Here is a 27836-nt window from a genome sequence, read left to right on the forward strand (position 1 = left end):
GCTCCGGGGGCTGGGGGGCGCTGCTGCCAGGGCAGACGGGAATGTGCAAACAGCAGAGACGCCCCTCGGGGGAGGAAAGCCGCAGCTCTGGGGTGGCCCCTGGGGTCATCCGCCTCCGCAGGAGGGTCTGGGCCCCCTCCCCTTCCTGGGCCAACTTGCCCAAATAGTGCAACCAGAGAAAGCAGCAAGGAGTGCAGGGGCAAGTGAGGCCTGTCGGGGTGGGGGGGGCGGCTCCTCAGTTAAGGCATGGAGGTGCAGAGGGCACCCTAGATTTGCATTTCCCTGCAGTGGACAGCTGGGGGCAGGGGGCTCTAGTCCACAAGCTATTTACAATGGGGGGGGCTAAGAAGGGGGCGCTTGGGGACACCAGCTCTGCCCCAGGGCACTAAGCGCTTTTCCTCCTCCACCGCCCAGCCGGGAAATAAAAACATACAGCTTTAAAAACCAGGGGCTGGCAAATGCCCAGGGGGGAGGGGGGCAGCACTGCTCCTCCCAGCGCATCGCTAAGTGACCCCCCACATCCCCAGGGCCCTGCCAGCCAAACCCACAGGAGGGGGGAGCGTGAAGTCCCCACTCTGCAGAGCCAGCTCCCTGGGGTGCAGGGCCGGCCACATGCCCCAGGGAGGCCACCAGGTGGCGCCCCATGGCCAGCTGTCAGGGCACGACACCCCAGCGCTAGGGGCACAGCCAGGCCTGGCACACGGAGGGTTAAACACACCTGATTCATACAGGGAAGGGGCACCTGATACAAGCTGGCTCCAGGTACAGCCTGTCCCACCCGCGGGGCGGGTGGCTCCCTGCCAGCTGGGTCGGTGTGGACAGGCTGCCCTCCCGCCCCCCCAGCTCTGAGCACCAGCCAGCAGGGAGGGGCTGTGAGCTGGCAGAACCACGAGATCCCGTCTCACCCCCCCTTGGGTAGTGCAGGCACAGCAGCCAGCACCTGGCACTGCCCCCCAGGCTATGGGGAGGGGCAGGGCGAGGCCCCCCCAGCATTTCATTGTGCAAATCCGCCAGGGGGAGTTTCCCCCTTTGCATAATTCAGAACAAACAGCGACGGGAAAAACAGGAACAGAAACTTGCGTCGTCAAGTGAGAGACAGTTTGTGTGGGGAATGGCTTCCCGCCCAGGGAGCAGGGTCAGGCTGCAGCCCCACCCCAACCCCAACCTGGGAACAGAACCCAGGAGTCCTGGCCCCCTGCTCTAACCCACCACCCTCCCAGAGGCAGGGAGAGAACCCAGGAGTCCTGGCTCCCACCCCCCCACATCTCTAACTCCCCCCAGCCTCCACCCCACCCAGACCTGGGGACAGAACCCAGGAGTCCTGGCTCCCAGCGCCCCAATTCTAACCCACCAGCCCCCACTCCCCTCCCAGAGCCAGGGATAGAACCAGGAGTCCCGGCTCCCAGCCCCCCTCCACACACACACACACAAGCCACTAGACCCCACTCCCCTCCCAGACCTGGGGACAGAACCCAGGAGTCCTGGCTCCCAGCCACACACCCCCCCCCCTCTAACCACCAGCCCCCACTCCCCTCCTAGAGCCGGACAGAGAACCCAGGAGTCCTGGCTCCCAGCGCCCCAATTCTAACCCACCAGCCCCCACTCCCTTCCCAGAGCCAGGGATAGAACCAGGAGCCCTGGCTCCCAGCCACCACCCCCCACACACACACTCTAACCACTAGACCCCACTCCCCTCCTAGAGCCAGAGAAAGAACCCAGGAGTCCTGGCTCCCAGCCCCCCCATTCTAACCCACCAGTCCCCCTCCCCTCCCAGAAGTCTTGTTTCCCAGTCCTCTGCCAGCGCTTGGAAGAGCCGTGAGACACAAGAAGGGGAAGAGGCCCAGCCCGCAGCCCCTGCTCCAGGGGAGCTGGGACATACTCCTCAGGCAGCCCCGGCTGCCCTCCCCCCACGAGACCCACATGCCCGAAAGCCCCAGACGGTCCTTATTGCTTCTTGTGCCCGCTCCCACCAGGGGCTGGGTCCGTGTGCTCCAGCTGGGGGCGCCGTGATGCACTATCCCCAGGGGGCGCTGGGCCTCGGCCCCGCCCAGCGCATGCTCACCCCACTCCCAACCCCGGAGCGGGAGCTGCTGGAGCTGTGCCCGCAGCAGCCCCCCCCAGGGTCCTGGGGATAGTGCCTCTGGCCGCCCGCCTGGGGCAGGGCCCTACGCGGTCTCCACGGGGACGGCCCCGTCCAGCTGTGGGCCCTCCTCTGCCTCCCCCTCCTCCTCTTCCTCGTCCTCGTTGGGCGGGGGGACACGGGCCGGGTCCCAGAAGCGGGCCAGCGAGAGGCGCAGGCTCTCCAAGCGCCCGTTGGACAGGTCGAGGCCCTGGGGGCCGGCAGGGGGCGGGGGCGGCTCTTCGCGGCGGCGCCGGCGCGTCCGCACCTCCAGGCAGTTCTGGCCCTTGAGGTGGCGCTGCAGGTGGTCGTCCTTGGCGAAGGCCTTGTGGCAGAGGTAGCACTCGTAGGGCCGGGCGCCCGTGTGAAGGTGCATGTGGTTCTTCAGGTCGTAGCTGTGCAGGAAGCGGGCACTGCAGTGCTGGCAGGAGTAGGGCCGCTCGCCCGTGTGCTTCCTCATGTGAATCTTCAGCTTGTCGTTCCTGTGGGGGGTGGGGAAGAGAACCGTGAGCGGGGGCCGGGGCGGGAGGTGCCGGTCAGTGGCAGAGGGCGCGGGGCCAGGAGATGCCCAAGCAAGGGCCAGGATCACACGAGAACTGCCCCGACTCCCCCGGCAGACAGCTGCTCCGTGCCCCCCGCACCGTGCACAACCACTGTCCCAGCTGGGCGCCGTCATCCATCCCCTGGCCTGGGAACATAGGAACGGCCAGACGGGGTCAGAGCAAAGTCCCATCTAGCCCAGGGTCCTGTCTTCCCACAGTGGCCAATGCCAGGTGCCCCAGAGGGAATGAACAGAACAGGGAATCATCAAGTGACCCATCCCCTGTCGCCCATTCCCAGCTTCTGGCAAACAGAGGCCAGGGACACCATCCCTGCCCAGCCTGGCTAATGGGCACTGATGGACCTATCCTCCATGAACTGATCTAGTTCTTTTTGGAACTCTGTTATAGTCTTGGCCTTCACAACATCCTCTGGCAAGGAGTTCCACAGATTGACTGTGCGTTGTGTGAAGAAATACTTCCTTTGATTTGTTTTAAACCTGCTGCCTATTAATTTCATTTGGTGACCCCTAGTTCGTGTGTTAGGAGAAGGAGTAAATAACACTTCCTTGTTTACTTTCTCCTCACCAGTCATGATTTTATAGACCTTTAGCATATCCACCCTTAGTCGAGAAGCAGGGGTGCGTATGGGGAAATCAGCAGGCAAAGCGGGGGGAGGGAGAAGGAGGGGAACTGACTGGATGAAGTAGGGGGTGCAGGGGGCATGTGTGAGGCACTCAGCAGGTGAAGCGGGGGCACACAGGGGCACACGGGGGGGGGGACTCACCGGGTGAAGCAGGAGTGTGTGGGGGGGGGGGGGGACACACGACTCAGTGGACGAGGCGGGGATGCAGGGGGCACTCACCGGGTGAAGCGGGGGCACACGGGGGGACTCAGTGGACGAAGCGGGGGCACACGGGGGGACTCAGTGGACGAAGCGCGGATGCGGGGGGCACTCACCGGGTGAAGCGGGGGCACAGGGGCACACGGGTGGAGACTCACCGGGTGAAGCAGGAGTGTGTGGGGGGTGGGGGAGGGGGGGACACACGACTCAGTGGACGAAGCGGGGATGCAGGGGGCACTCACCGGGTGAAGTGGGGGCACACGGGGGGACTCAGTGGACGAAGTGGGGATGCGGGGGGCACTCACCGGGTGAAGTGGGGGCACAGGGGCACACGGGGGGACTCAGTGGACGAAGCGGGGATGCAGGGGGCACTCACCGGGTGAAGCGGGGGCACAGGGGCACACGGGGGGACTCACCGGGTGAAGCGGGGGCACAGGGGCACACGGGGGGACTCGGTGGACGAAGCGGGGGCACACGGGAGGCACTCAGTGGATGAAGTGGGGGCACACTGGAGGCACTCAGTGGATGAAGTGGGGGCACACTGGGGGCACTCACCGGGTGAAGCGGACGCCGCACACCTCACAGGCGAACGGCTTCTCGCCGGTGTGGGTGCGCATGTGCCGGGGCAGTTTGCCCGCGCCATGGATGATCTTGTGGCAGACGGGGCACTCCTGGGGCATCTGGGAGCGACGCTTGCGCACCAGCTTGTCGGGGCTGTCCAGGCCAGGGGCCAGGGGCTCCTGCTGCAGGGAGCTCAGGTAGGCCATGAGGTCAGGGTCAATGGGGTCCTCATCGGAGCCAGCGTCCTCGGGGGACAGGGCTGCCTGGTAGGGGTAGGGATACGGGTAGGGGTAGGGGTGCGGGGGCAGCTCCTCCTCCTCAGCCGCCTCGTAGCCCTCGTAGGGCTGGGCCAGGCCCTCGGGCGCCGGGGGCAGCAGGGGAGATGGCTCCCGAGGCTCGGGCAAGGGGCTGCCGGGGCCCGGCTCTTCGGCGTGGTGATTGAGCCGGGAGGATCGGGCCTGCAGGAACTTGCGGGTCTTCTTGCTGCGGCGGGGGGCCGGGCGGGCAGGGAGCAGGGGGGCCCCGGCCCCGTCCGGCAGGGTGGCGAAGGCCTCGAGATAGCGGCGTGCCCGCTCGCAGTCCCCGTCATCGGGCCCGGGCGCCTCCCGCCCGCTGCCCTGCAGGATCTCCACACAGGCGGCGATGACGCAGGGGATCTCCAGCAGCTGGGCGGCCTGCAGCACCTCGCCCATGTTGGCGCTGCTGATGGTGAGCGTGGCCGTGTAGGCGAACTCCAGCAGCGCGCCCAGCGCCTCGGGCCCCACGAAGTCCAGCTCGCAGACCTCCTGCCCCGTGCCCGGCCCCGGCCCCGCAAACAGCTTCTTGAAGTAGCGGCTGCAGCCGGCCAGCACGGCCCGGTGGGTGCGGTACTCCAGCCCCTGCGTCCGGATGGTCACGTCGCACAGCACCCCGAGCTGCCGCTGCTCGTTCAGACTGCTCAGGAGTTCGCTGCTGTGCTCCGGGAAGGGGATGCCGATCAGGTCATCCTCGGGGCTCCCCATCCTCCTCACCTGCGGGCAGAGACATGGCCTGGTCAGAGCCTTCCGCCCCCCACGCTCCCTGCCGCGCCAGCCTCAGCTCCTGCCAGGCTTGGCCGGGGGGCAGCAAAGGCAGCTCCCACACTGGGACTAGCCAGGCCCTGCAGGGGGCTGGGGCCCTCCCCAGAGCTTCAACACCCAAGTCCCAGGGATAACCCCCTCCACTGCTCCGGGGGGCAGCCAGTGCCCTCAGCCCCACAGGGCCTGGGGGGAGGGGAGCAGCCCACGGGGCCGCGTGGCGATGGAAGGGGGAGGGAGCAGCTACTCAAAGGAAACTTCTGTGGTGAAAGCGTTAAGTGCGCCAGCTCCGCCATCGATTGAGGAAACACCCCCCCCTGCCCCGGAGCGGTGCCAATGCCGGTGCGCAGAGGGGGAGTGGGCGTGCAGCCCCCCAGCACAGCAGATTCCTAGAAGAGATAACGCCGGCTCCACGCTCCCACGGCACCGATAAAATCTGCCCCGAGGAGCTGACTGATGCCAACCAGGCCGAGGGGGGAGGGGAAGCAGTATGTGCAGGACCCTCGAGCAGAGGGCAACGTCTGGTGGTGAGAAGGTGCTGAAATTCAGCGGCTCCTTGCCCCCCATCTCAGGGGTTTCAGCAGCCCTGCCCCCCCCCCAGGGTTCTCTGGGGGACCCACTGAGCTGCACTAAAGCCAGATGCTACCAGGGGCTCCCTATCCCCAGCAGGGACCAGAGCCAGGGAGGGGGAGATAAGTCTGTGCAGATGGAGGCCAGAGCTGGGGAGGGGGCATGATGCCTATGGTCCCAGGGAGCAGGGCAGGGGACGCACCTACGCCCAGGGCTTCGATTCACTCTTGGGCAAAGGCCCCCTGCCAGGAACCGGGGCTTCGCCTTCCCCCGCAGCCCAGACGCAGCCGCAGCACCCGCTCGCCGCCCCCCTCGGTACGACCACACCAAAGGGGGAAATCTCAGCACGCCGCATTTGAATTGGCAACCGGCGCAGGCGGCTTCCTGAGACGCCACTCGCAGCCCCCCAGCGCCCAACCCCGAGACCTCCCCTGGCACGCACCAGTTCCCACGTGGGCACGAGACATGGGCCCAAGGCCCCAACCTCGCCACCGAGCTCCAAATGGGGCAGATGCCCCCATCCCCATGGGCACACATGGGACCCATGCCGGCAGCCCCAGCAGAGGCCAAGCGGACTGGCCTCTCTCTGCCCCAGACAGTGAGGGGACTGGTGGTGGGCAGGGAAGTGTGTCCAGCTGCTACCTGGGCTGCGTTGGCACCGAGCGAGGGTTCCCCAGGCTGTCACCCCTACTCTTCCTGTGCCCCCCATGCTGGGGAACGAGGCCCGGCCAAGGTCAAGAGCCCCACGGAGCCCAGCCAGGCTGGGAACCAGACCAGGGACCGGGCCGCCTTTCCTGCCCTTGGCAGAGGAGGATCCGCGCGAACCCGGGGTCGGGGTCCTGCCCCTGCGGTGAGGGGCACCAGCACACACAGCCCAGCATGGGTGCGGCGGGGAAGGGCAGGGCCTTCCCCAGCTAGGGCTGGCAGGATTTATACTGCAAAACTGACAGTGGCCCGGCCAGGGGGAGACAGGCTGGGCTCAGCCCTGGCCCGCCTGAGTCTGGGCAGGGGGAGATTTCCTCCTCTTCCCCCCATGCAGTCCCCCAGGGCCAGCCTCCCCCACCACACCACACCTGGGGGCTGCACAGCTGGGGGGCCTGGCTCCTGGGACAGGCACTGCGTGGAGCACCCCTCCCGCAGCCGGACAGGGAGTGGCCCCGGACACAGGAGTAGGTCATTCCCAGACCTCTTGCTCGGGCAGGGGAGGGGGCAGGATAGCGCAGGCAGCTCCGGCCACCCCAGCACTTCCCTAGGGCCAGGCGAGGGGCAGAGCTGGGGCACCGTACCCCAGCTTGGTGCCCCAGGCATGCTGGAGGGGCTCCAGGGGGCACAGGTGTGACGGGAGCCACGGACCCGGAGACAAGCAGCGCCAACCGGGCCCATCCCCCCCCAAAGCTGAGGGCAATAACCCCCCTCCCACATGGGCCCAAGACGTACCATGGGGACCGCTCCCTGGACCTAGCACCCCCTCCCTGGCTGGGATACAGGGCTGGGCTTTGTCCAGGGGCACTGCCAGCCCCCCAGGCTCCCCCACAAGGCCAAGCCCAGCCTCACCCCACAGCACCCCCTTCCCCAGCCACATTGTGGCCCCTAAGAGCTCCAGGGCCCAGCGCCGACACGAGCTCCGAGAGCCCCAGACCCGCCAGAGAGGCAAACGGTACAGGGGCAGCTGGGACTTGCCAAGGTCAGCCAGAGCCAGGGATAGAACCCAGGAGTCCTGGCACCCACCCTCCACCTCCCACCACCAGAGACTGCTGCTGCCGGGGGAGCCTGCCCCAGCGCTCCCCACTGCGAGCTGGTGAGAGGGGCCAAGCGGCGCGGGATCAGCGCCCGGCGCGGGGGTGGGGGCAGAGCGTAGCAAGGAATGAGGGTGAGTGAGGGGCCCCTCCCTGTCCCCAGCTGTGCGTGAAGGCGGGGGACATGCCCCCTCTTGCCCAGCTGGGGGAGGTGCGGACGGCGGCCCCATGGCAAGCAGGCCCAGCCCCCCACGGCCGCTCCCTGTGCTTGGGTACCAGCCAGCTAAGGCTGCCTGCCGGTGCAGGGAGGTGGGAATAGCGCTGAGCGAAGCTGCCCCTCCCCTCTCTGCCAAGCAGGATCCGCCGGCGGAGCGGGCAGCAGCCTCCCCCGGAAAGCGGAAGCCAAGTCAAGCCGGCCCCTGCCACCCACCTGGCGCGGGCAGCGTCACGGGGCCAGCAGGGCACGGCAGGGCTGAAAGCCCATCTCCAGGGTTTGGTCCAAGCCCCTGCCCAGATGCCCACCGAAGGGATGTGCCAGCTACACAGACCCTGCTGCCCCGCAGCACCCAGACCGCCTGCCACGGGGCACTTCGCCTCGCATCTCTGGGGATGCTCCGCTGTGGCCTCAGCGCCGCCCCCCCCCCCCCAGGCCATAGCAAAGAGCCCCCAGGCAAGGGCTCCTGCTAGCTGGTGCTCACCCCCGTTCAGCATCTGGGGAGGGAGGAGAGGGGCAGGGACTGGTCCGTGGTCACACAGCAAGCCAGGGCCCCCCTCACTCTAACTCACCAGACCCCACTCCCCTCCCAGAGCTGGGGACAGAACCCAGGAGTCCTGGCTTCCAGCACTGGGCACCGAGCACTTGGCCGTGCCTTCTCCCAGCAGCCTCTCTGGCTGGCGTTTCTCAGAGGGTGCAAGCGGGGCTGGATTAGAGGGAGCAGATTAGCACGGATTAACCCATCACACCCCTTAGCGCAGACAAGCCGTGACAAAACCCCAGTCAGATTAGCAGGGGAGATTAGCTGGGGGGATTAGCGGGCAGGAGATTTCACACACAGCAGATCAGCCCCGAGTGAGTGGGGGGCACTGGAGGAGTTGGGGGACCCCCCCACATTGCTAGGAGATCCTCAGGGAGCCCCTCACCCACAGCACTGGCACAGAGGGGGGCATGGACGGGGACCCAGCCGGCGCTGAGTTGGGGATACCAGAACATCCCCAAGGGCAGAGGGGGGAAGCAGAAAGACTGGCAGGAGGGAGGGGCACTGGCAGAACTGGGGCTGGGCATGCCCAGGAGAGGAGGCGGCTCCGGGCTGGCAGTGGGGGGCACCGTCGGGGGGGTAGGGGAGGCCTGGGATAGCAGAGGGCTCTGGGCAGAGTGGGGAGGGGGCACGGGAATCCCCCCCCATATTGTTTTGGGGCCAGCCGGAGCCGCCCAAACCCAAACCCACGCACGGGAGAGGGGCGCCCGGCTGGGCCCTTCACACTCACACAGCTCTTCCGGTTCCCAGTGCCGTACCAGACTGCCTGGCAGCTAATGGCGGGGGGGGGGGGACACACACACACACATTCCCCCCCCTCCAAAACACCCAAATGGCCCAGGTCCCCGATGTGAAATTCCACAGCAGCCCAGGCTGCATGCAGGGGGATGGGGGCCCCTCGCACCCACATGGGTTGGCCCCCTGGGGCTCCCCATTCTGGGCCCCTTACACCAATGGCCCCCTGGAGCCCCCAACCCGGACCCGCTCCCCACAGGGCCGATGGCTTGGTGCAGCGAGAGCTAACTGAGAAGCCCAGCGTTTCGCTCTCGATTCCCCTGCCAGAGTCAGATCCACCCCCGCCCCCCCCCTGTCTCTCGCAGTTTCACAGCTCCTGCCCCCCCCGGGTGTGGTTCTCCCTGCGGGTGTGAGAGATAGGCCCCCGCCAGCGCTTCCCACCCTGCTGCTGCGCCCAGCCAGGCCTGCCAGGCCCCACAGCCAGCACCTCGGCGCTCCCTTCCTCCAGCCCTGAGGGGCAGGGGGACCCACTAGAGCCCTTTGGGCAATTCCTCAGGGGGCACCGGCTCTCAGGGGCGCTCCTGACACTGCACCTGACACAGCAACAGGGGGCCGTGGCCCAGCTGAGTGGGCAGTGGGGGTCAGCTGCCTCGTTACCCCCGGCCTGGCAGATGGGCAGCGGTCGGCACACAGGCCGGATGGCACTGCCAAGGGGCAGGCCCGTCCCAGCGGCTAGCGGGCGGGAAGGGGGGGACTTTCCGTCACACGCACTGCCTGTTACTGCCCCCCCCCCCCGTGCATCCTCCCCGCGGGAGCAGCACTGCATGCAGAGCCGGAGTTACCATCGAGGCAGATGAGAGCGATAAGCGACGCGGGGTGCAGGTGTGTGGGTGCAGAGCGCAGCCCGGAAATGGAGAGCGGCCGCACGGCGCAGCCCCCGCCCCGTGGAGCAGCCAGGCCCCAGGGCTCTGATCCCATGACCCCCCAGCTAGCCCCTTCGGAGACGGTTCCCCAACCCCAAACACAGGGGGCTGGGGGCTCGACCGGGGGGGGGGGGGGGGGCGGGATGGGACCAGGGCTCAGCCCAGGGAGCCACCCCCTGCAGCTGCGAGGCTGAGAGAAAACAGCAAGCAACTCCCCCACCCCCATTCTTCTGGGCCAGGAGCATCAGCACCTCCCCAGCCCCGCTGGGCCAAGCTGTGAGCAGGTGGGACTCCAGCCCCCCCTCACCTTGCGGCAGAGCGCAGCCTGGCCTGCAAGGGGGCACGGTGGGTCATGCATGGGCAGGGATCCTGCAACCCAGCCCAGCCCAGCAATGCTCCTTAGGATCCCAGAGATGGGGAGGAGCAGGGGGCCTACGTCCCACCCCCCTGCTTTCCCAGCCACTTGTGTTGCAATACCCAGTGTCCCCCCTCCCCCCCAGCCCCCAGCTCAGACCCATTCATAGCACCCAGGCCCTTCCCTGCCGTGAATCATCCACAGCCCGGGCTGGGCGCTTTGGGACAGGGCCCACCCGTGACTCAGGCCTGCAGCGCCCAGCACCGAGCAGGGCCTGCAGGAGCCGACGATGCCCCGAAGCAAGCCAAGGCAGCACCCTCGCTCCCCCCGGCGAGCCACGGAGCAGGGGCGGGGGGTCCCCCTGCTCCATGCACAGCGGCAGCAGGGCAGGGCAGGGTGTCTGGAAGCTGCGTCAGCTCCCAGCCAGGCCTGGGCCCAGGGTGATTTCACTCTTTCCAGCACAGCTCTGGCACCGGAAGGCAGAGCCGGTGCCGGTAAGGGGGCCTGTTCCCAATCACTGTGGCGAGGCAGCACCGCTCCCCACGCCCACGGCTCCTCTCTGCGGGCAGCAGCGCCTCGCCAGGGCCCAGCCGTCCCACCGAGCGGGGGCGGCCCGGCTCCCCAGGTCCCAACAGGCCCCAGCCGTCTCCCCGGTAACCGGGCCACAGCCCCTGCTGGGGAACAATGCGATCCCCAGCGGGTCAGCCTGACACCGTGCGCCCGGCGGGCTGGGCCCAACGCACAGGCCAGCCCCGCCCCGCCCCGTGTGTCAGCAACGCAGGAGCAGCCCTTGCGCAACTTTATTAGTTACCTGCCCTGCTTCACCTGGCAACCAGCCGGTTCCCAGGGAACGAGCCGCAGCCCAGGTCAGAGCCCTGCCCCTGGCATCGCAGGGGCCTGGGTGCCACCTGGCAAGGGCACAGCCCAACCGCTCAGCTCCTCCTTGCTCTCACGGCCCTTTGTGACAGGACCCAGGGCCTGGGACACCCTCTCTGCGGGGCAGCCTCAAGCCGCTGCACTTCCAGCTGGAGACGCTTCATTCAGCCCCGAACTAGGCAGCACTGCTGGGTGTTACTAAACAGCTACCCCACCCCAGAGGCAGCGGCCTCTCAGCACCAGGCGAAGGATCGCTGGGCATGTCACAGAACCAGCAGCAGCCATCAGAGCCCCTCAGATGTGACAGCAGCCAGCTACCCCCACGGGGACACATGGGGGGCAAACCCCGGAGGTACTGGCTAGCCCTGGCCAGCCCCTGCTCCAGCCACTGGGGCAATCCAGAGAACAACGCTGAGCCTCTCCCACCAGAAACGCGCTGCCCTTCACCATCGTCCAACCCCAGCACCAGCCTTCTGCAGAGCCCTTCCTTCCAGCCCCACTCCCTCCTCCCTGGGGGCAGGCCTGGCTTTGGGCTGCTGCTCTGGGCCCCATGGCAATGGTGATTTAACCCCCTGGGCGGGGGGAAACCAAATGCCCTGCTGCTAGTGGAACATGCAGGGACTGGAGATCACCCCATCCCGCCTGGGGCCCAGCCCCCCAGCCTCAGCAGCCGTAACTGTTTGAGTTACACCAGAGCCAGCCCCCCCAGGAGAGGGACGCTGTCGAGGGACTTCACAGCTGCACTGGGAAATGTGAGTCACAGGGGAGGTGAGAGCAGCTCTAACCACTGGGACGTATTTCCCTCCCACCCATCCCCAGAGCCAGGGAGAGAACCCACCACTCCTGGCTCCCAGCCCCTGCGAGAAGCTGCTGAGATTAGAGACCCCCCCGCCTGCCCATGACCGGGGTGCTGCCAGGCCCGTGTCTGGTGGCAGTGGAGCCCCGTTGTGCACGCAGGCAGGGGGATGGGGGCTGAGCGGGTGCCGTTCTATGAAAAACAACCAACACACAAGAAAGGAAATGGTTTTAAACAAGGAGGAAAACAAAACCCACCCGCCCCATGGCAGGGGGTGGGGGCGAGCAGCCCCATGGTGAGGGGGAGGGGAGTTGTGTGACCCCCCCCCCCTTCTGTGCAGCGCTCTGTCAAGCTGCCGGCAGGAGCCAATTGTGCGTCAACCTCTGAGCGCAACTGCATCCATCACAGCATCACCCTGCCAGGCGGCAGCTGGACCCAGCGACGGGACCACGGACCCCCCCCCCGGGCACAGCAACAGGACCACGGACCCCCCCCCCCCCACACACACACAGAGCACAGCGACGGGACTACGGACCCCCCCCACACACACACACACACACACACACACACAGAGCACAGCGATGGGACCACGGACCCCACAGGGCACAGCGACAGGACCACGGACACACACACACACACACACACAGGGCACAGCGACAGGACCACAGACTCCCCCCCCCCCCACACACACACACACACACACACAGGGCACAGCGACGGGACCACGGACCCCACAGGGCACAGCGACGAGACCACGGACACCCCCCCACACACACACACACAGGGCACAGCGACGGGACCACGGACCCCACAGGGCACAGCGACGAGACCACGGACAACCCCCCCCCCCCCCCACACACACACACACACACACAGGGCACAGCGACGGGACCACAGACCCCACAGGGCACAGCAACGGGACCACGGACCCCCCCCCACACACACACACACACAGGGCACAGCGATGGGACCACGGACCCCACAGGGCACAGCAACGGGACCACGGACCCCACACACACACACAGGGCACAGCGACGGGACCATGGACTCCCACCCCCCCACACACACACACAGGGCACAGCAACGGGACCACGGACCCCCCCCCAGCAGGGCACAGCGACAGGACCACGGACCCCCCCGGGCATAGCGACGGGACCACGGACCCCCCCCACACAGGGTACAGCGAAGGGACCATGCACTCCCCCCCCCGCCCCCCACAGCAACGGGGCCAGCCCTCGTGGGCAGCGGTGTTACTGGGGAGAACTCACGCCTTTCCCTGCTCCTCTAGTGGGTCGGGTCGGGGCGGTGCGTGGGACGCACGCTCCTTGCAGACACCCAGCCATTGCCCTAAGGAGCCAGGGCAACTCCCACCCCCACCGCTCACAGGCCGGGCCAGATGCCAGCGCAATCCCATCCCAGGCCCAGCACCAAGGAAGGGGGAGCCCCGTCCCCCCCACGGCCATGCCTGCTGTGTAGCAGGCTGCAGGGGAGGCCAGGTGGCAAGGCCCCCTGGAGCCAGGCCCCCAGTGCATCTTAAACCCCAGCCCACCCCCAAATGCAGGGCTCAGGCAGTGCCTGGGGCAAGAGGCACCCAAGGGCGCCAGGGCCAGCGAGCAGACCAGGCTGACGCTCACCCTCCCGGTGCCTCCAGCCACCCGTCACCCGGGCAGAGCCGGGGCATCAGGAGAAGGCCCCTAGATGTGGGGCAGCTCCACAAGTGGGGGGCATCCACCCCCCTCAGATCCAGCACCAACCCCACCATAACACCTGGGGTCTCAGCTCTGCTCCACAGTGCCCAACTGAGAGACTAGGTGGCCCTGCTCCCAGCTCCCCTAGGGCCTGCAAACTCCCCCCCGTCCCAGCCCAACCCTGACTCCCCCAGGGCCTGCACACATCCCCCACAGGGCCAACCTGTCTCCAGTTCCCCCAGAGCCCCCAAACCACACACACATCCAGAGCCGGCCTGCCCCCCTCCCCAGCTCCCCCAGGGCCTGCATCCCCAACCCCCTGGGCCTGCGTTCCCCCCAAGGCCGGGCTGTCCCAACCCCATCTCCCCCAGGCCTCTCCCCCCACAGGGCAGGCCTAGTTTAGCTGGGTCCCAAGCACTGAGGGTCTCCCCACCTTGTGCAGATGGGTCCAGCTCACTGGCTTGGTCCCACTCCGGCCTTTGGGGACCCCTTAGGGCTGGCAGCCCGGGGACAGCTGGGTGGCCGGGGGCAATCGCCACTAGCACACCCAGCCCCCGGTGGAGATCGTCGCCCACCTGAACCCAGCACCCCGCAGAGCATGCACGGCAGCGGGAGGGGCAGGGACAGCCTGACACTAGGCCACCGGGCTGAGACCTGGGGGCACCTGGCTCCCGTTCGCAGCCCCGCCACGGCCTCTCGCTGGCACCCCAAGCCAGTCCCGCCTCTCTTGGGGCCTTGGCTCCCCCAGGCCCTTCCCTCCGGGCAGGTGGGCACAGACCGAGGCTGTTCAGGACCGCGAGGTTCAGACTCACCGGGAGGAAGCCAGGGCACAGCTCCCCCCGGCAAGGGGTACCTGCCATGCCAGCAAAGGGCCAAGATGTCTGCATCCTCTTCCCAGAACATGCAGCCCCCCAGAGCCTCCCTGCCCCACAGCCACCAGGGCACAGAGCTCCCAGGGGAGAGCGCCCCCCAGACAATCCCAGCACCGCCTGGCGCCTGCAGAGTGGGCACGGCCAGACGCCCGACTCCGCTCGCCCCTGCCAGGGCTGCCAGGCTGTGACGGGGCCAAGAGTGGGCACGATCTGTGAGTCGGTGACACAGGCCCACTCCCCGCCAAAGGTGCCAGTGCGTGCCCCGGGCCCACGGCCCCTCACCTTCGGCTGCGTGCCCGCGCGGCTGGCTCTCGGCAGGGCGGCTAGGCTCCGTGTGAACCTGGCCCTGCTCCCCGCTCACACTTCACCTCCCATCCCACCTCAAAAGGAGTCGACGCCCACACCCCGGGTCACGCACCTCCCAGCCCCGCTCCCCAGAACACACACAGCATTAACCCTTTGGTAGCTGGCCGCGGCGCCGGGGGCCCCCCCGCCCCGAAAGAGAGGAAATTCCCAGCACGCCAGGCCGACGCGTCAGAGCGCCCGGGGTGAGGCACAGCCGGGGGAACCCCCTCCCCACATGCCAGCCCCTGTGGGGAGGGGAACAGGGGATGCAGAGGCCAATCGCATGGGGGAAGGGGGCTCAGGGCTGCCCCCAGCCCAGCCATGGGGGTGGGGTTCCCCCCAGGTCCCCTGCCCCAGCCATCCTAGTGAGGGCCCTGCTGCCTGTGGGATAAGGCTCCACTTGCTGGCTTAATTGCAGCCCCAGCACCCTGCCCAGCGCAGCCCCCCAGGAGCCCCGGGGGTGGGGTGCGCTGCCCGCCCCCCAGGGAGCCTCAGCAGCTGCCGGCTGTGCTCTGTCGGCTCCCACCCTGGGCTCGTCCCGGGGAGCAGGGCTGCATCACCACCAGAGCCAGGCGCTGCGCTGCGCGCCGTGACATGCCCGGCCAGCCGGCCCCAGGAGCCACCCCGGAGAGACCTGGCCCGACACGCCTGGCCCCGCATGCTGGAGAAAGACGGGCTGGCAGCTTGGCTGCCCCCAGTGCCCCGGGGGGTGGGGGCCTGCAGGCCCCCAGCTCCCGTGTGCACGGCTGGAAGGTGCTGGAGAGCCTCTAGGCCAGGGGAGGCTCCAGCATGCCCCCCCTTGAGGCTCCATTCAGGATGGCCAGCACCCCCGGGTGCTCAGCGAGCTCCCGCCAGCCCCTGGGCAGAGCACCGCAGTGTAGGGCGGGGAGCGAGAGAGGCTCCGGGCAGCGCTGGGCAAGCCGCGCAGCCAGCAAGTGGACGAGATCCCAGGCAGGGCATGGGGCAGGTGCCGTGCGCATGTCGTATCTCACACGTTGTTCCTGCCCTGAGCAGCGGGGCCAGAGTCGGAGCCAGTCATCAGAGCCAGACCCCCCTTTACTCAGCTTCACCCCTCCCTCATCCTACGCACCAGGGGTGACGCCCCTGAGCCGGTGGGGGCCACCTCCTCCCACTGATCTGTACCCACCCGCTGTTGGCACTGCCCCTGCCAGTGCACTGGGTGCTCCAAGCCCTTGGGCAGAGCCTATGGTGCCAGCTTTGGTTGGACAGATTCCTGGAGCTTTCATCACATGACACAATTTTTAGTTCCCAGAGACTCCAGGACAACCCTGCAGGGTTGGCGACCCTGGCAGAGCTGCGGCTTCTCGCAACACACCTGCCACAGCCTGCAGCCCACCCACAGCCCTCGCTAGGCCTCGCCCTGCAGCCCACCACCCTGCCAGGCACAGGGGCAGCCACAGTGCCCCTAGGGGCCGTCGCAGGAGCAGGGTTGGGCACTCGATGCAACTGGCGCTGGGAACCCAGGAGAGCAGCAGCAGCAGGGACCTCCTGCCCCAGCACCCGCAGTCCCCAGCCCGGTCAGGGAGCGGCTCCAGCACTGGGGGCTCTCAGAGAGACAGGCCACACCAGAGGGGTCGGGTGGTGAGAGGGGCCATGGGCCAGTGCCGGTTTCCCAACCCCACAGCCCCCCAGAGTCTCCCACCCTGCCCGCCGAGTCCATGCTCACACCAGTCCCCAGGAACGCTCGGTCCCCTGCCCAGCAGCACTGGGGGCCCCTGGCAGCCAGAAAAGGGGGAAGGGAGCAGCAACCTAGGGCACCCAATGGCACCCAGCCCCCCAGGGAGGGGGCGGAGATGCCACCAAGACCCCCTCCATGGCGGTGAGTTGTTACCCACCAGCGCTTCACAAATGCAGTGCCAGGAACACGCCAAGCACAAATCCAGAGAACAATCGCACAGCTGCTCTGCCCCGCAACAGAGCAGGCAGCCGGGGCCAGGGCAGTGCCCCCCATGCCAACCGACCCCTCCCATGCTGCACCAAACCCCCCACTGCATGACACACACACCCCTGGCACACCCCAACAGGCAGGTGCTGACGCTGAGCCCGGTGGGACGCAGCCAGGAAACATTTGGGGTCTCCTTCTGTGAAGAGTTTAAAGGGGCTGGGTCCCAGAGGTACTGTGCCCCTGCTGGAGTCAATGAGTGTCAGGCCCCCTTAAGGCATTTGGGGGGTGCCAGGACTGAACCCCCCACACACACCAGACCACAGGGTTCCGGCTTTCAGCTGCAGCCATCTCACCGAGCAGAACCAATCAGCGGGAGCCAGAGCATCACCGGTGCCACCCACAGGCAAGAGGGCAGGAGCCTTGCCCAGCCTGGCACCAAGCCCTCAACCTTGGGGCAGAGTGCAGCCCCCTACCCCCGGCCCCGCCCAGGTTCCCACAGGCCCGGTCAGAGCAGCCGCGGGGCCAGGTCCCTACTGCAGGGAGCGCCAGGCCCCAGCCGCCAGCCAGGAGCGGAGCAGCCAGTCTGGGCCAGCAGAGGCTGCCCCCGGTGGGCACAGCTCCGAGAGGAAGGGCGCAAGGCACCTGCCTGCCAGCCCTCCCCGCCTGCCCTTTGCCCCCATAAAGGAGGGGAACGGCTGCAGCGGAGCCAGCCCCCCCAGCCCAGGTGCGCCAGGTGCTAAGGGCAGGAGATAAGGTGGGCGAGGCGGGCAGGGAGGGGCACGGGCACAGGAGTCGCACGCAGCCCTGAGTCAGAAGGATCCCGCTGGTGGCAAGTGAGTCACCGGGTCGTCCCACCCCCGCCCCCCAGGGGTGTTGCAACCTCCTGCTTTCAGTCACCAGAGCAAACCACAAACTGCTCCCTGTCACTGGCAGGGACGGGTCTTCGCGGGGGGCACCAGGAGCACCCACCAGCCAGGCCAAAGCCAGATGGACTCCAGCAAACCAACTACCAGGTGCCCCCGCTGCAAGCTCAGAGCCCAGCCAAGGGCCTCCTTGGAGGCGATGCTGCTGGGAGAGCTGCTGTCCCCCTACCCCCACCATGCCAGCCTCAGGCCAGAACCCCCGTTCTCCCCGTGCCAGTCTCAGCCCGGACCCCGACTGCAAGGGGTCAGATGGATTCTCGCTCCAGAGCTGCCCCTCATGCACTCTCAGCGCCCACCACGGCTCTGCGCCCAGCATGCCTGGCTGCCTCAAGGTGCAAGCTCCCCATCTGCCCCGAATCCCCCACCCAAGGCAGGTCACCGCTCCTCTATGGCGGACGGATGCCCAAGGCCAACGTCAGCAAAGCCCCCGACCCAGCCAGCCTAGCAGGCCTGGGCACCTACAGCTCCCAGTACCCTGAGGAGCAAGCCCTAGGCGGACAGGTTCATCCCCCCCTCCACTTAGACAGTCCTTCCATGCCCAGCTCCAGGGTCCTATGAGAGCCCCAGGAAGGGGGCCAGGGCCAGCCCAGGTGCTGGGGGGAGCTCGCCCAGCCAACTCTAGGGAGGAGGTGTCTGTTATTCACCAAGGGATTGGGCCCAGGATGCGAGCTAGAGCTGGGCACCCCCACACACACACCTCTGGCCCCACCAATGTCACTGTCAGACGCAGACAAGCAAGGAAGCATGGATCCTCAAACCTACTTCCCCCCCGCCCAGGACAGCTCCCCAGCCTGACCCCCCCTCCCTGCAGGACCCTTTACTCCCACCCAGATAAGCAGCCCTGACCCACCCCACCCCCAAGGGACTGCAGGCCCCAGAAAGCTGCCAGATGCTCCAGGCAGCATTGCATGCTGGGACTCGTAGGCTCCATGAGTTGCACCAGAGGGTTCCCGGGGCTGAGCCATGGGATGGGCCCCAGCCCCAGGGGGCTCACACCAAGGGCGCAGACCCTTGTGGGTGGCTGGGGAGCCACGTGCCAAGCGGGTGGGAAGGGTCATGGGGGGGGGGGAACATCCCTGTATCAGGCTGTGGCTGCTGGGAGAGCAACGTGTGGGGGGAGACCCCAGCCCACCTGGCCCCCCTGCAAGGAGAGGGGTTCCACAGGGCAAGCCCCGCAACCCAGCGATGGCTCTGGGGGGCAGCTGGCATGGGGGGCAGGGCCGCGTGGGAGGCAGGAGCAGCGGAAGGAAGGAGTTGCTGAAACGCAGTCGATGGGGGAACAGGAAGGAAATATTAAACAGCAAAAAACCCCAAAGCAAAGGGAGATGAACTCAGGGCGTGAGTCCCGGAGGCAGGGCACAGGCCTCCCCCCACCCCCCCCAGGAGCGGGACCAGCTCAGCCTGCCCTGCCTGGGACAATCCAGGAGCCTCAGCACCAGGCCCATTTCCCCCCCCCCGCCCCCGCCCCGCCCCCGAGGGAGATCCGCTCAGCCACCCACCCAGCCAGGCCCTGGGAGCAGCGTGCCAGGGAACCCCCACACCTCTATGATCTACAGATCCCTCCCCCAGCCCAGTTCAAAGCACGGACAGGGCTCCCCCCTCGCGGGAACCTCTGCTACAGAGCACAGGCGCTGCAAAGCACGTGCGGCCCCTCCGGCTCTGCCTTGCGGGGGGGTGGGGGGCGGAACGGCTGCTGCTGCCCCAGGAGGGCCTTGATGCTGCATTTAGCCACTGCCTCCACCTGCCCCGGACTAGCGGGTTAATTCCCCCCCGGGGCTCAGCTCGGCGAGCCAGCAGCAGCCACACTCTCCCCTTGGATCAGCTCCCGGTCTCTGGCCCCCCCAGCTCTGCAGCCTTGGGGTGGGGGACAGGACCCCCCTGTTGCATTCAGCGCCCCTCCACGCTCCCCTCAGCAGCTTCCCCACCCAGACGAGTGCAAGCAGTCATGGGAGCTGGCTGGAGGCCGGCCAGCCCCTGGCTGTGGGAAGAGGCTGGGCAGGGCCCCTGGGCAGTGCCAGCTCTCGGCCCGGCACCAGGTGGGAGCAGCGCAATGAGCTGGGGCAGATCTCAGCCCAGGAGGCCCCACTGGCCCAGCACCCACCATTGCCCCTTTGGTCTCTGACACTAGCAGCACCAAGACCCAGAGAGCAGCGCAGCCCAGCCCAGCCTGCGGAGGGAGGGAGGGAGGCAGCTCTGCTGAATGGACAGAGCATAGGAGTGGGGACCACAACCCCCCGCCCCATCTAGGAGCTGCAAGCAAGGACCCCCTCCCCCCCCCAGTGCCAACCCCATGGAACGAGCGCAGCATCGGGTGCAAGACGATTCCCCAGCCAGCTCCACACTGCAGCTCACGGGGGAGGCCAGCCCGCCAGCCCCCTGGCGTCGTCCCGCGTACCAGTCCCCAGAATCCCCCCGTACATGGGGATGCAGGGCGGCAGGGTCCCAGCCTCGCTCCAGCAGGGCCGGAGCCACAGACAGCAGGGCGCTGGGCTCAGCACCGCCACCAGGCCAAGCCGATGAGCCGCCCCGTAAGGACAGCGGCTGCTTGGAGCCCACCCCACCCCACCCCAAAACAAAAATAGCCCGGCTTCCGCCCCCAAGGCAGCTGCTGAGGCCACCGAGCTGCACCTGAGCCCAGCGGCCAGGCCAGCGCTGATCCCTGCCAGCCGGGGTGGGCCGTGCTAATCCCCACAGCCCCACAGCTTGGAATAGAGCTCAGAACTAGGCCACTGCCAGGATCCCAGCCCCACCCGCCTGGCTCAACCCTCCCACAGCCCACGCGGTGCCGGCTGCCACGCTGGGGCAGGCCGTGCTGGCCCCCCAACCATGGGCTTGGGAACCGCTCCCCACAGACCCGGGGCAGGATGCAGCAGCATCCTGGGGCGAGTGACTGTCACAAGGGGCAACTACACCCTAGTGCTGCCCCCTGGGCGTGGGGCCAGCACTGCCAGGGAGAGCGCCCCCTGCTGAGCCCCCACCCGCTCCCTGCAGCACAGCGCCCCCTAGCCCTGCACTGGGGCCAGCACTGCCAGGGGAGAGCGCCCCCTGCTGAGCCCCCACCCACTCCCTGCAGCACAGCGCCCCCTAGCCCTGCACTGGGGCAGGCCTTGCCAGGGAGAGCGCCCCCTGCTGAGCCCCCACCCGCTCCCTGCAGCACAGCGCCCCCTAGCCCTGCACTGGGGCCGGCACTGCCAGGGAGAGCGCCCCCTGCTGAGCCCCCACCCGCTCCCTGCAGCACAGCGCCCCCTAGCCCTGCACTGGGGCCAGCACTGCCAGGGGAGAGCGCCCCCTGCTGAGCCCCCACCCACTCCCTGCAGCACAGCGCCCCCTAGCCCTGCACTGGGGCAGGCCTTGCCAGGGAGAGCGCCCCCTGCTGAGCCCCCACCCGCTCCCTGCAGCACAGCGCCCCCTAGCCCTGCACTGGGGCCGGCACTGCCAGGGAGAGCGCCCCCTGCTGAGCCCCCACCCGCTCCCTGCAGCACAGCGCCCCCTAGCCCTGCACTGGGGCCAGCACTGCCAGGGGAGAGCGCCCCCTGCTGAGCCCTGCCGCCCAGGGTGGGGGACTCATTTCCTCTGCAGTCCCACACGCTTCTGCTAAACCTCCTTCCCATCGACCCCTCTGTGCAGGGTTAATTACTACTAATTAGGAGAGGACTCTAATGTCCATGCAGCACCCTGAGTACGGGGGGTGGGGGGGGCTTATAGCCAGTGCTGCTGCCCCTGCCCACCCCCCGGCACCAGGGAGGCCTCAGGGCCACAGGACAGTGTGGACAGGTGCTGCGCAGCAGGATGTCCCCAAGCTCTGCTCCCCCTTGCCAGCAGGGGCTCCCAGCACCGGGGGCCTTCGCCAGCTCCCTTCCACCCAGCTCTGCCAGGGCAGGTCTCCCCAACACTGGGTCACCTGGAGATGGGGAAGCCCAGCAAGGCACCTTCCTTCACGCTACTCCCTGCCCTGGGCAAAGGCTCTGCTCCCACCCAGCGGTGCACAGAGCGGAGGGGCCCTGGGCAGCTCCAGGCTGGGGGGAGGACACCCAGGGGGTGAAGCACAGAGCAGTGCCTGGATTCAGGAGCTCGCTTGGGGTCAGGCCCTGTTCCCCCACGGCGATCAGCCAGGACTCACGGAAGGGGGCTCAGGGTCAGACTGGATAAGACCCCCCCCACGCCTGACCCTCCGGGGGAACATGGAGTAGGAGAGGATTGGAGCAAGAGCCAGGGGCAGCCAGCCGGGGAGCAGAGCTAGCACCCCTCACCGGGACCCCTGGGGGAGCCACTGATGAGCCCAGCCTGACATCAGTGCCTGGGCTGCAGGCTGGGAGGAGACAATGCCCAGAAGGAGGGGGGGTGGCCCTGGGCAGAAGGACCCCGCCCAGAGGGGCAGTGCACAGAGAAGTACTCACCACGCTTGCCAGGCGCTGCCCATCGGGGCCCGGGGCTGGAGCAGCAGGGACGGGCTGGCAGCAGCAGTGCATGCACACCCTGAGCTGCCTGCTGGGAGAGGCCAGAGCTCGCCTGACCTACTTCTCCTTCCGCATCACCTGCTTTCATTTTCCCTCCCGCAGCTTGGTCCCCCCCCGCCCGCCCACCCGCCAGGGGAACCCGGCCAAGTCACGCCGGCTGCTCCCTGGGGACGTGGGGCTCCAAGGCCCAGCAGCTCCAGAAGGTGCCAAGAATGCACATGGGCAGGGCAGGGACACCATGAGCGGCTCAGCGCCTCCCTGCAGGAGCTGAAGGTCACCAGCCTTAGGAGGGTGGACGGAGCGGTTCCCTGGGGCTCCCCGAATGGGCACCAGGCACCTCCTGCTGGCTGGGTCTCAGCCTGGCCCCCTAGCACAAGAGACCTTAAAGCCTGGGCTCCCGCAGCAGGGAGAAATCCCCCAGTCCCAGCCGAGACCCATCGTCTGCAGGACCTCAGAGCCCAGCACCTGACTCCAGAGACCCGTGTGGGCGCCCTGCCCCCAGGATGCCCCATCTCGCTGCAGCAAGGGACACAGCTGTCCCCTTGGCCCAATGGGGCTCACCCTTCCCCCCACAGGGGAGCACGAAGGAGTCACCCATCACATCCAGACTCAGATCTGCCCCCGCCCCCACACGCGACTCCTGGAACTCCATCCCCCCAAAGCTGGAGCCCCCCCTCCCCCAGCACGCCAAGGTTACTACGGCAGGCCCCAAGGCACGGCGTGGGCTCCCGGGGCTCCAGCACACTACCAGCAGCGATTTCTCTGTGGTTTCATCATCCACCCCCTCCTGCTGGGGGAGAGGTTCCTGGGCTGGGCATGGCAGCAGCCCCTGCCCCTCCGAGCCCCAGCGCCGCCAGGCCGGACCAGGCTGGGCCCCTCTGGCCCACCGACCACCTCCTGCTGCACCCCGCTCAGCTGGGGAGGGCGCCCAGGGCACCAGCACACGGGGCTCTCCATGCACCCCGTGACCCAGAGGGTGCCCCCAGCCAGGGGTCGTGGATGCAGGGGGTGTTGGGAGGAGCTGGGGCCCAGGTGCACTCCCTGGGTCTCACATCACATCGCTGGGCAGGGAACGGCTCCAAATCCCATTGCTCAGCCCCCTGTGTGATGCAGCTGGGACTCCCCGGGCTGCTGGGGGCGTCCTCGGCAGACCCCCCCCAAATACCCTCCGGATCTCAGAGCCTCCCCAGGGCGCTGCCAGCACAGCAAGGCCAGTGCCACCGAACTCCCAGGAACACACCAGCCAGGGGGCCAAGCAGCACTGCCTCCCGGCCTGCCCCCCCATCGCTCACGCCTCACCCACCCCACAAGCCACCCTCCACCCCACAACTGCCCCTCCACACAGCCAGCGGCGCCTCCTGCCTCGGCCGATGCACCCCTCTGCAGACACAGCCCACCTCCTCCCCAGCCCTCCTACCCGGCCTCCCCCCACCCCCGGGGCCCTCTAGCGCTGCCTTCTCCACCACACCAAGCTCAAGCACCTTGTTCTGCCTTTCAAGGCCCTGCAGAGCACCGCCTCCCCTTCCAACCCGCTGACACTTCCCCAGCCGTGCCCCCGCCCTCTTACACACTGCCATCCAGGCCTCCAGAGAGACCCGCAAGGCCCCCTCCCCTTTCCACAGCTCTGTGCCCACGGGATGCCAGCCCAGCGAGGGGCCCCGGAGGGGGCCCCACGCGGGGACAGCCGATAGGCACGCCCCTGGATGGCGAGCAGGCAGAACCCGGAGGCGCCAGAGTGCAGCAGCCTGCCTGCCCCACTCTCAGCAGGAGTCGATTCCCTATGAGGGAGGGGGAAACTGAGGCAGAGCCAGGAAGGGACTCGCCGCCCAAAGCCGCAGTGTCAGAAGCTAGAAGTAGAACCCAAGAGTCCTCCCGCCCCCTGCACTCTAGCCACTAGACCCCATTCCCCTCCCAAAGCCAGGCGAGAACCCAGGAGTCCTGGCTTCCAGCTCCACCCACTAGACCCCATTCCCCTCCCAGAGCCAGGCGAGAACCCAGGAGTCCCAGGCACTAGCCATGAGAACACCCCTGGACTCCGGCCCAGCACAGGAGCCGTGTGCCAGCAGGAGCTGTCCTGGGAAGGTAGATCCCAGCAGGTCAAGGGGAGCTTCAGCCCTGAGACAGCAGCTGCTCGTCATCCCGCTGTGGCCCAGACAGTGTTGGGAGGGTAAATACGCGCCCCACCCCCTGGGTAAACACCGTGGCCAGGGGCGGCCGGCTCGGGTGGGAACAGTTGCCAAGGGCTGGGCACACTCAGGGCAGAGTCCAGCAGCCTCAGAGCAAGGTGAGAGTGATGGGGCACCAGGTTCCCGGCAGGCGGCCCCCGGAGCAGAGTCTGACCCAGATGCCCCAAGAACCCCCGTGCCAGACACACACGGTCATCCTGGGATACATAAGGTTAATGAGGGCGGGGAGGGGTGGATGATCCCTTCCCAATGAGGCCTCCTTCCACTCAGGGACAGGTGACACTTCCACGGAAGGTTCCCTCGCTGAGGGACAGCCAGACCACCCCCGCTCGCCCCATTTACCGTAGGCCCTACACAAACAAAGTAGATCACATATGCTAAGTGATGGTCGGGGGGGGGGGGTCTTCGGTTCAGTGCAGGGCCTAGTTCAAGTGCCACAGGTGTTAGTCTACTGCAGGTGACAGTGTCACCCAGTTCCTCCCCACTCTGCTGGCCCCCGGGGGGACTGCTCCCCTGGGCCACCCACTGACCATCAGAGTGGCCAGGACACCGGAGGGCAAGGGGCCCTGTGCCCAGCAGGACACAGAGAGGGGGTGAGCGCTCACCAGGTTTGTTACTGTTGGGTCGCAAGCCAGGCAGAGGCAAACAGGACCCAGAAAGGGCCGGATCAGACTGTCCTCCCAGGGGCCTGCCCAGCCATGGGGTGGGGGGAGCTTGGCCGGGAAGAGCCCCAACGCCTGAGCAGGCCACCCCCCAGATAGCATGTGGGTGTGGGGGGGGGAGGTCTGCTTAGCTCACACCACACCCAGTTTCTAGCCTGGCGACAGCCCCCTCCATCGCTGCCCCGTCCGGACACAGCAACCCATGCCAGGAACCGCGGTCCCTCTCCCCACCCCTGCCAGTTTAGCCCATTAGCAGTCAGACTCCCCCACCCAGACGCGGCCAGCGCAGGGGATGCGACGAGTAATCCACTCCACCCCTCCCCTCCCGCCTGGCACCCTGCCCACCCGCAGCTTCCAGGAGAGCTAGAGCCAGCGGCCTGGCGACGTGTCCACATTCGCCGTAACTTGCCGCTCCCCACGGGCGCGCTCAGGGTTTCCATTCCCGCCCCCCAGCGCGCCAGGGGAGCTGTGCCCGGTGGAGCCCAGGCCACCCTTTACCCAGCCGGGGGCTGAGCTGGCGCTCCGCAGCGAGCTGCCAACAGCCCCGAGGGGCACCGGCCGGGCTAGCCGGGGCCCAGGCCGCCCGGACAGCGCAGATCTACGGAGCCGGGGTCTCTGATCCCCCGGCCAGGCCGAGCCGGGCCACACACACCATCCCTGCCACTCACCGACCAGCTTAAGGAGGGTTATTTATAACCCCAGACCTGAGCCACCAACCAGGCCTGCTCCCGGCCCAAGGCAGCCCTCCCCGGGGGTGATGGGGCTGTGAGCGGGGGCTCCACTGAAGGGACCACGACGCACCTGGCGGGATCCAGGGAGGGACCCGAGCTAGGGCGGGGGGGGGGAGGGTGATAGGAGCCAGGGCACCAAGGGGGACGCTAATGGGGCTCGGGGCACCCGGACCCCCCAGCTATTCCCCCCCGGGGGCTCCAGGCAGCTCCAGGCGCAGGACTCACCGGTCTCCGCTCGGCTCAGGTGCAGCAGGCGGGGTCGGTGCGCTCCGCTGGGGGCCGGACGCCAGGGGCCCCTCGTTCTGCCCGCCCCTGCGCTCTCCCCACCTCACTCACCTGTCCCGCCCCGCCCCCCGCGGTCCCCACCTCACCTGGCCCGCCCCGCCCCCCACCTGTCCTACCCCCAGCGGCCCCCCAGCCCCGCCTAGCCGCAGCCAGGCCCCTCCCCTCCTGCCTGCCCCCGCCGCTGCGCGCCCCTCCGCCGGCCGGGCCCCCCCGCTCCCCTCCCGACCCCTCCCCTCCACCTGGCCCCAGCCGCTCAGCATCTCCCCCTCGCCCTCCTAAACCTGCTACCAGGAAGCGCCCGCCCCCTCCCCAGCTCATTGGGCAGGGGGTGGGTTCCCAGCCTCTCATTGGTGGGGGGTGCTGCCCTTCAGGGCCCCCCCAGGACACACCCCTCAGGGGCGGGGGGAGGAGCTGGCGGGGGAGGGGGGGATGACAGTGTCTGCAGCAGCGGCCGCTAGGGTCCCCCCCGGTTAATGGTCCCTTAAAGCTGCACCGCTCCCTTGGGGGGGGGCTCGCAGTGCGGGCGGGGGGCCCGGCCCGGGATGGGGGGCTCGCAGCGCGGGCGGGGGGCCCGGCCCGGGATGGGGGGGGCTCGCAGCGGTGGGGGAGGGTCGGGGGGGGTCGCAGCGCGGGCGGGGGGGGCCCTGCCCGGGATGGGGGGGGCTCGCAGCGCGGGCGGGGGGCCCGGGATGGGGGGGCTCGCAGCGCGGGCGGGGGGGCCCGGCCCGGGATGGGGGGGGCTCGCAGCGCGGGCGGAGGGGCCCTGCCGGGTGTGGGGGGTCGCAGCGCGGGCGGGGGGCCCGGCCCGGGATGGGGGGCTCGCAGCGCGGGCGGGGGGCCGGGATGGGGGGGCTCGCAGCGCGGGCGGGGGGCCCGGCCCGGGATGGGGGGCTCGCAGCGCGGGCGGGGGGCCGGGATGGGGGGGCTCGCAGCGCGGGCGGGGGGCCCGGCCCGGGATGGGGGGGTCGCAGCGCGGGCGGGGGGGCCCGGCCCGGGATGGGGGGGGCTCGCAGCGCGGGCGGGGGGCCCGGCCCGGGAGGGGCGGCGGCCGCAGGGCGGGACTCGGGCGGGCGGGGAGGAAGGTGAGTCACGGCGCTGGGGAAGGAGGCTGCAGCCGGAAAGGATGACCCGTCCCTGGCCCGGCTCCCGACTGGGGGGGCCCGGCCTGTGGCGGCTGCCGCTTCCCGCGGCTTGCCAACCCTCCAGGACTGGCCTGGAGTCTCCAGGACTTAAAGCTTATGTCACGTGACGGAACCTCCAGGAACACGTCGAACTGAAATTGGCAACCCTAGAGCAGGGGGGAGGGCTGTTCCCGGGCGCCCTGCCCTGGCTGTCCTCCGTCCAACCGTCCCTCCCTCCGTCCGTCCGTCCGTCCCTCCCCACACAGATCCCTCTGTCCCTCCCTCCGTCCGTCCCCACACAGATCCCTCTGTCCGTCCATCCATCCCTCTGTCCGTCCCTCCCCACACAGATCCCTCTGTCCCTCTCTCCGTCCATCCCCACACAGATCCCTCTGTCCCTCCCTCCGTCCGTACCTCCCTCCCTCCGTCCATCCCCACACAGATCTCTCTGTCCCTCCCTCCGTCCGTCCCCACACAGATCCCTCTGTCCGTCCATCCATCCCTCTGTCCGTCCCTCCCCACACAGATCCCTCTGTCCCTCCCTCCGTCCGTACCTCCCTCCCTCCCTCCGTCCATCCCCACACAGATCCCTCTGTCCCGCCCTCCATCTGTCCCGCCCTCCATCTGTCCATCCATCCCTCTGTCCATCCCTCCCCACACAGATCCCTCTGTCCCTCCCTCCGTCTATCCCCACACAGATCCCTCTGTCCCTCCCTCTGTCCGTCCATCCATCCCTCTGTCCATCCATCCCCACACAGATCCCTCTGTCCCTCCCTCTGTCCGTCCATCCCCACAC

At 68.3% G+C, this 27836-nt stretch overlaps 1 protein-coding gene across 2 annotated transcripts; it reads right to left on the reverse strand.

Annotated features, from left to right (window-relative positions):
- Positions 1–1982: 1982 nt before the first annotated feature.
- Positions 1983–25954, reverse strand: ZBTB7B (zinc finger and BTB domain containing 7B). 2 transcript variants are annotated; one of them, XM_054011119.1, is made up of 3 exons: positions 25860–25954; positions 4058–5073; positions 1983–2601 (listed from the first exon to the last, which is right to left on the reverse strand). In XM_054011119.1, the coding sequence occupies exons 2-3, from the start codon at positions 5062–5064 to the stop codon at positions 2166–2168; spliced, it is 1443 nt and encodes a 480-aa protein (XP_053867094.1). In that variant the 5' UTR covers positions 5065–5073; positions 25860–25954; the 3' UTR covers positions 1983–2165. The 2 variants fall into 2 exon arrangements, with proteins under 2 accessions (XP_053867094.1, XP_053867093.1); XM_054011118.1 differs by lacking the exon at positions 25860–25954 and adding an exon at positions 21996–22063.
- Between the last annotated feature and the right edge of the window lie 1882 nt (positions 25955–27836).

Source organism: Malaclemys terrapin, chromosome 21 (assembly GCF_027887155.1).
Source record: "Malaclemys terrapin pileata isolate rMalTer1 chromosome 21, rMalTer1.hap1, whole genome shotgun sequence".
Taxonomy (NCBI): domain Eukaryota; kingdom Metazoa; phylum Chordata; order Testudines; family Emydidae; genus Malaclemys; species Malaclemys terrapin.

Bases quoted from the DNA above. Each gene is read 5' to 3' on its own strand.
- ZBTB7B (XM_054011119.1), bottom strand. From the start codon at position 5,064: ATGGGGAGCCCCGAGGATGACCTGATCGGCATCCCCTTCCCGGAGCAC. The intron at 2,602-4,057 runs GTGAGTGCCCCC...CACCCCCCACAG, and splicing joins TGCGGCGTCCGCTTCACCCG to GAACGACAAGCTGAAGATTC.